The following is a 6,981-nucleotide window of genomic DNA, read 5'->3' on the forward strand; positions in this document are numbered from 1 at the left end:
ATAAGAGTATTAACCCTGATGAAGCTGTTGCATATGGTGCAGGTAACCTACTTTATTTTTGAAAATATTTACTGCTTCAGTTTAAAATATTGCTTGGGTTAGCCTGCACTAATGAAAGTGATGACATTTTAACTTTATTTATTTTCTCTTTATACTAATGACTAATGTTTAACTTGAATTTTGCTTTCTATTTTCTACTAGATAGAAAGGTACCTAGTACAAAGTGCTGGGAATGGCAACATTGTATACTTTCACTGTACTCACCTCTGTACTTGAGTACATGTGGCAATAAAACCTAATTGTATAAATGTTAGGAGTTCATTAGTCTCTTTAGATTTAGTACTTTATCTTTTAATCATCTTTCTTTAATGCCTTGGTATAATGGGGAGGCCTGTTAGTACAGATCTCCCTTTTTACTATAAAATAGTTGTATTGTCTTCCAAATTATGAAGCAATATTCTTGTCTAGAGCATCTACTTTGGAACTATTTTCCATTTAATGGCAATGTCTTCAGCTGTGCAGGCTGCTATCTTAGCTGGTGACAAATCGGAGAATGTGCAGGATCTGCTATTACTGGATGTAACACCCTTGTCACTGGGCATTGAGACAGCTGGTGGTGTAATGACTGCCCTAATCAAACGGAATACCACGATTCCAACAAAGCAAACGCAGACATTCACCACTTACTCTGACAACCAGCCTGGTGTGCTCATCCAGGTAGGAATGCAATGGTTTTAAAAATGTATAAGGATTGCTGTGACTATTTCTAAACTCTTGTGCATAAATGTCTATTGTGTTCTCAATACAAGGTGCTTAGAATAACATAAGCAAATGGGTAGGGGAGTGAAGTAGAGATGACTGACAAACCACCTATTTGAAGAGGTGGGTTTTAAGAGGCAGGTGGAGCAAATGTTAAGACTCAGATGGGTTTAAAACTTTTATATTGAGGTGAAGGAAGGTGGGTGGAATAAGTGTCAGTTCTCTTAACAAAAGTAAGGTGAGTATTTTGGGGTGATTCCCATGGGATCAGAATATACAGAAATATTAGTTTACTGTGATTTAGATATGATTGTAGGAAATATGGCTACTAAGTTTGCAGTTGACACCAAAACTGGTGGTGTAAACAGCAAAGGGGGTTACCTCAATACAACAGGACCTTGATCCAATAGGCTGAGGAGTGTTGGTTGGAGTTTAATCTAGAAAAATGGGGTGCTATGTTTTGATAGGACAAATCAGGGCAGGACTTGTACAACAGTAAGATCCTGAGGAGTGTTGCTGAATGGAGATGCTGGAGTGCAGGGTTATAGTTCCTTGAAATTAGTCACAGGTAGACAGGGTGGTGTTTAGTAATGCTTGCCTTTATTGGTCAGTGCATTCAATATAGGGGTTGGGAGGTACAAGACACTGGTTAGGCCACTTTGGAGTACTTTCAGTTCTGGTCTCCCTGCTGCAGAAAAGATGTTGTGAAACTTAATGGTTCACAAGAGTTTTAAAAAGATGTTGCCAGAGTTGGTGGGTTCGAGCTATCGGGAGAGCCTGAATAGACTGGGGCTAGCCTCCCTAGAACATTGGAAGGCTGAGGGTGACCTTCTGGAGGTTTTTAAAATCGAGGGGCATGGATATGGTAAATAGTCTTTTTCTGGGGTAGGGAGTCCAAAACTAGAGGGCAAAGACTTGAAGGGACCTAAAGGGGCACTTTTTTCACACTGAGGGTGGTGTGTTCATGGATTGAGCTGCCAGAGGAAGCAGTGGAGGCTGGTAGAAATACAATGTTTAACAGGCACCTGCAGAGGTCAGTGATATGGGCCAGATTAATTGAGGATATCTGGTTGGCACAAACATGTTGGACCAAAGGGTTTGGTTAGCTTCCATTGCTGCACATCTGACTCAGCGAATGACTAGGTGGGCAGTGGGATGGTTTTGAAAGTGGAGCAGAATGAGGTTTTTATCTGATACTGGGGCAGTTTTTTTTTCCTACCACAACCAACTTCAATTGAGTTTCAGATCAGTCATCAAGCTTTTTGGTATTAATTTAGTTGCACAACTTAGGCATTCACTTACCACACTAATCACAAGTGTGCCAACATTACAGCTGGTCTACTTAGACCGTAAGGTGGAACAGAAGTAGACTCTTCAGTCCCTTCAGCCTGCTCCAGCATTTGATAAGATCATGGCTGATCTGACATTGCTCATCCACTTTCCTGCACTTTCCCTGTAATGTGTAACCCTCTTCCCCTATTAATCAGCAATCTCTTGGTCTTAATAATGCACAAGGACTCTGCATTCACAGCTGTCTATGGCATGGACTCCCAAAGACATTAAACTATCAAATTTCTCAGTCTCATTGCAACCCATTTTATCGAGCCACTGATCCTAGACTATCCCATAAGGGAAAACATTCCTGCAGCATCTCTGTCCAAGCCCCTTAAGAATTCTATCCTAAATCTTCTGTATCTGTGAAGTCACATTCACCTATCTGCACCAAAAATACAAATCTGTTAAATCTGATTTTTAACAAGCTCCACAGTCATGACTTTCATGACTGAAGGGGGTTCTTGAACAGAATGCTTGTAGTCAGAGGAATCGCTGTCTCAATGGCACTGCCACCTTCTGAACTGCATTGAGTGCCAGCCTGTTTCACTCAACAACAATCCCTCTATGACAGGCATTAGCCTAGTGAACCTTCTCTGAACTGCTTCCAATGAGGTAATATCTTCAGGGACTAAAATTGCATACAGTGCTCCAGATCTGGCCTCACCTGCACGTCTTGTGGTTGTAAGATTTGCCCCATTCTTGTACTCCAACCCCCTTGAAATAAGGGCCAATATTCCATTAGACTTTCTAATTACCTGCTCCCATCCGTGTGCTCGCTTTTGTACATGAGTATCCTGAAGTCTTTTTTTTTCCTGTTGCAGCTTTCTGTAGTTCTCTCCACTTAAATAGTCTGTTCTTTGCAAACTGAATTGGATTTCACACTTCTCAATATACTCCATCTGCCAGCATTTTGTCCAGTTAACCTATCAATATCTTGGATGTTCATTCCACCTTTTCTGAAAATTTTAGCTACAGTATGTTCACTCCTTCCTCCAAATCACTAACATGACATTGTCCTCGTCTAGTCTCAGCTGCACTACAAACCGTCCTGGTGAGATTACTAACTAAAAGCTGGGTTGTCCATTCCCAATTTGAATGATGGCGCCAAATTTAAAAGCCTGCTGTGAAACTGAGCAGAATGTGCCTGGAGACATGCTTTTACACTGGGACCTAAAGAAGGTTGATTTCCATTTTGGGACAGCATTAAGGAATTAACTAAACATTCCAATGTTGTACTAAACAAACAGGACTTATTTCTTTGTCTTGCAAATGCACTAGTCAATAACCTCCTTTGGCTGTGGGTCACTACTTTAGCTGTTGAATTAAAGGAAGGATTCATGTACAATGTATGTGCATTCTAGAAGATGCTTGTGTGAATGTATCTATAACTGATCTTTTTAATTTAGGTGTTCGAGGGTGAGAGAGCTATGACTAAGGATAACAATTTGCTGGGCAAGTTTGAGCTGACTGGAATTCCACCTGCTCCACGGGGTGTGCCTCAAATTGAGGTGACGTTTGATATTGATGCCAATGGTATCTTGAATGTGTCTGCAGTGGACAAGAGCACTGGAAAGGAAAACAAGATCACCATCACAAATGACAAAGGTGATTCACTGCACGGTGAACTTAACATTTCAGTGTTGCATCTCCTCAAACTGCATTGAGCACTTCCTTGCAGTTCAGAGGAAGTCTTATTACTCATATCTAGATGTAAGCTTGCTTGGAATCAAATACCTTTCTGATATGAACTAAAGTTTGCTAAACTATACCCATTAAGAATCTTTTCTTTTCCAAACTGTAAAATCCCATTGACAGCAATGAGCACAAGAATTTCATCTGTGCTGCAGGTGACAGTTGCTAAAATGTAGTTGCCTTTTGTCACTGATCACTGACTTGTTCCAGTTATTTCTGGAAACTCAAGTCTCTCAGAATTAACTTTTATTTTTCTGCAGAATTTCACATTCTATGGTGCTTGGCATACTATAGCTGGATATAAATGGGGATTAAATGTAAATCATGTATAAAAATGATGCAAATAACATCCTGGTTATCTCAACAGGTCGCTTGAGTAAAGAAGACATTGAACGTATGGTCCAGGAAGCTGAGAAATACAAAGCAGAGGATGAACAACAGCGTGACAAAGTTGCATCCAAGAATTCTCTAGAATCCTATGCTTTCAACATGAAGGCTACCATTGAGGATGAAAAACTCAAGGGCAAAATAAGTGATGATGACAAACAGAAAGTTTTGGACAAATGTAATGAGGTCATTAGCTGGCTGGATAAAAACCAGGTAACGTAAGACAGAAGCTAATCCTGTTGAAGCATGGTTATCAGCCTAACAATCCTCACTGCAGAGGCCACTCTGTCCAGCAAGTGTATGCTGGCTCCCCAAGAGTAATCCACTCTTCCCCAATTCAGTGATTGCAACCTGTGAGTTAGAGTCCATCCAATTTTTCTTGCTGCCATGATCAGCTGTTTCCACCTCCCAAATAAAGATTTGACATTCCTACTTGCTATATTTTAAATATTCCCTTAACTCTCTTCTGCAAAACCCTTGTGTTTCCTTGAACCTCGTAAAATGCAAACAGCTTTCCTTTTTCTCATCTGAGCATGCTTTTCAAATCTCTGATCCCTGAGGTTAAGATGGCCATCTGTAGTTGGAATAACTTAATACTTCATCTTAAGTATGGATATTGCCACACTTCCCATTCCAATCCTTTGGTACTTCCCAGTATGTAGGGAAAATTGGGTATTAACACAAGCTTGGTGCAGATAACAACATCATTTAATAGAACACCTTATTAAAACTTGAACAAAGTATTGTCTCAAGTGGATCATCTTTGCTATCAAATTTCTCATTAACTGAGCTATTTGTCTCCAGTACCACTAAATGAACAGACATCCCAATCTGACCTGTCCTATTTGCCAGCATATGGCCCATATCCCTCAACCCTGTATTCATGTACCCATTCAGATGTCTCTTAAATAGTGTAATTGTACCTGCTGGCCTCCATTTCCTCTAGCAGTTTATTCCATACATACACTACTGTGGCATCCCAACTTGCACCCTCATTGGTCAGACAGTGAACATGTGCCAAGGTCTGCTTTCACCCTGTCTGACTTCACTTTGAAGGAGCTATGCACCTGTATGCTTAGGTAACTGGCAACACTCCCCAGGGCCCTACCACTAACAAGTCCTGTCTTGGTTTATCTTGCCAACAATCAACATGTCACACTTATCCAGTAAAACTACATCTGTCACTCTTCAGCCCATTGGCCTATCTGTTAACCACCTTCATTTTCCATTACACCTATTTTGGTGTCCAAGTTCGACCAAAGGTTCTGTTTTGTTGTCTGGCTCTATGGTAATGCTGGATTATTTCCTTGCTCCATTATTGCCATTGTCAATGTTGAACAGAGCAAAGCACCTAATTTGTTTGCTCCATTCAGGACATGCATATGTTGAATAGAAATGAACTTGAGAATTTGAGCTTAACTTGCTGTTATGTTGCATCACAAACCAGCTAACTGAGTTAACCAACTCCAAGCTTCTGATAACACATGCAGATTAACCTCTTGGATCAAGTAGTTTAGTAGTGATGTTTTCATACGACGGAAACTGATGGCTTCTCATGATGCCTAACCAATGTAGTCTATTGTTGGCACTGAATTTCAGGCAAATGTTTTCCTCTTGGAGGAAGACAATAAAAGTTTACCAGAATGCTAGTCTCCAGAATAAACTTGCTTTGAGTTGAGGAATTGGTATGAATTGAGGTGTCTCCAATACCTTTTTTTGGTTAAATGTACACAAACCTTTGTACAGTGGATTTCAGAAAATAAGACTAAAATTAGCAACTAGGTCACTTAGGAGTGAAATGTTTTTACAATATTTGAAAATCACATCCCTTGTGGCTTATGCACTAGGTCAGTTCCCTCTTTGAAATTGTAAGGGGCTGTCACAACAGTGCAGCAGGCTCGAGGAATTGCCTAAACCTAGGAGTGCAAAAATTACAAAAGTTGCTGGAAAAGCTCAGCTGATCTGGCAGCATCTGAAGGAAAAGAGTTAATGTCTCTGGTCTGGTGACCCTTCCTCAAACCTAAAATGTTAACTCTTTTCTCCCTCACAGATGGTGCCAGACCTGCTGAGCTTTTCCAGCAACTTTTTGTTCCTGATTACAGCAACCACAGTTCTTTTGGTTTTTATATAGTGCAAACTAAGCAGCTTGAAGTGGTGCAGCATCTATCCTGGTTTTTAAGACTTTTTTTTTGATTTTAATTTCACTTTACCAAAAGGCTAAGGGTGGATTTTAACAAGGGATTAACCAGAGCATGCCTAATGATTGCTTGTAAACTTTTTTTTTTTTTTTTTCCATCCTTCCTGGAGAATTGTCTTCAATTCTTGAGTTGAGGTTCAATCTTTCTTTTTGAAAGCCTAATTTTGATCATGTCAAGTAATTAATTGGCATGCACTGGTGTATAACTAGCACTCATGCTGACTTGTGAAATGTTTTCTTTGCAGACTGCAGAAAAAGATGAATATGAACATCAACTGAAAGAAATAGAGAAGATCTGCAATCCGATTGTCAGCAAATTGTATCAGGGTGCTGGTGGCATGCCTGGTGGGATGCCAGAAGGCTTTCCTGGTACTGGTGCTGCTCCTGGAGGTGGATCCTCTGGACCAACCATTGAAGAAGTTGACTAAAAAATGTACAGTAAGAATCAGTGAGACTGGAAAGTGGATATTTATTGATGTATTGTGAAATAAGAATGCAAAATGTACTATGCTGTAACTAAACATGGTGTAAAAGTTTCAGGAGACTGAAAAGCTTCTTAAATTCCAGTTCAAAACTTGTCTTCTAATAAAAGAGCAATACATATACCAAAA

General features: G+C 40.0%; 1 protein-coding gene across 1 annotated transcript; it reads left to right on the forward strand.

Moving 5' to 3' along the window:
- Window positions 1-5: 5 nt before the first annotated feature.
- On the forward strand, window positions 6-6,981 carry LOC125481820 (heat shock cognate 71 kDa protein-like; the record flags this gene model as incomplete). Its single annotated transcript, XM_048593737.1, has 5 exons — window positions 6-42; window positions 515-717; window positions 3,501-3,699; window positions 4,154-4,386; window positions 6,616-6,981. Coding segments are annotated over 5 exons (855 nt in total), but the record flags the coding sequence as incomplete, so codon positions are not given.

Source organism: Rhincodon typus, unplaced genomic scaffold (genome assembly GCF_021869965.1).
Source record: "Rhincodon typus isolate 14 unplaced genomic scaffold, sRhiTyp1.1 hic_rhity00003705, whole genome shotgun sequence".
Lineage (NCBI taxonomy): Eukaryota > Metazoa > Chordata > Chondrichthyes > Orectolobiformes > Rhincodontidae > Rhincodon > Rhincodon typus.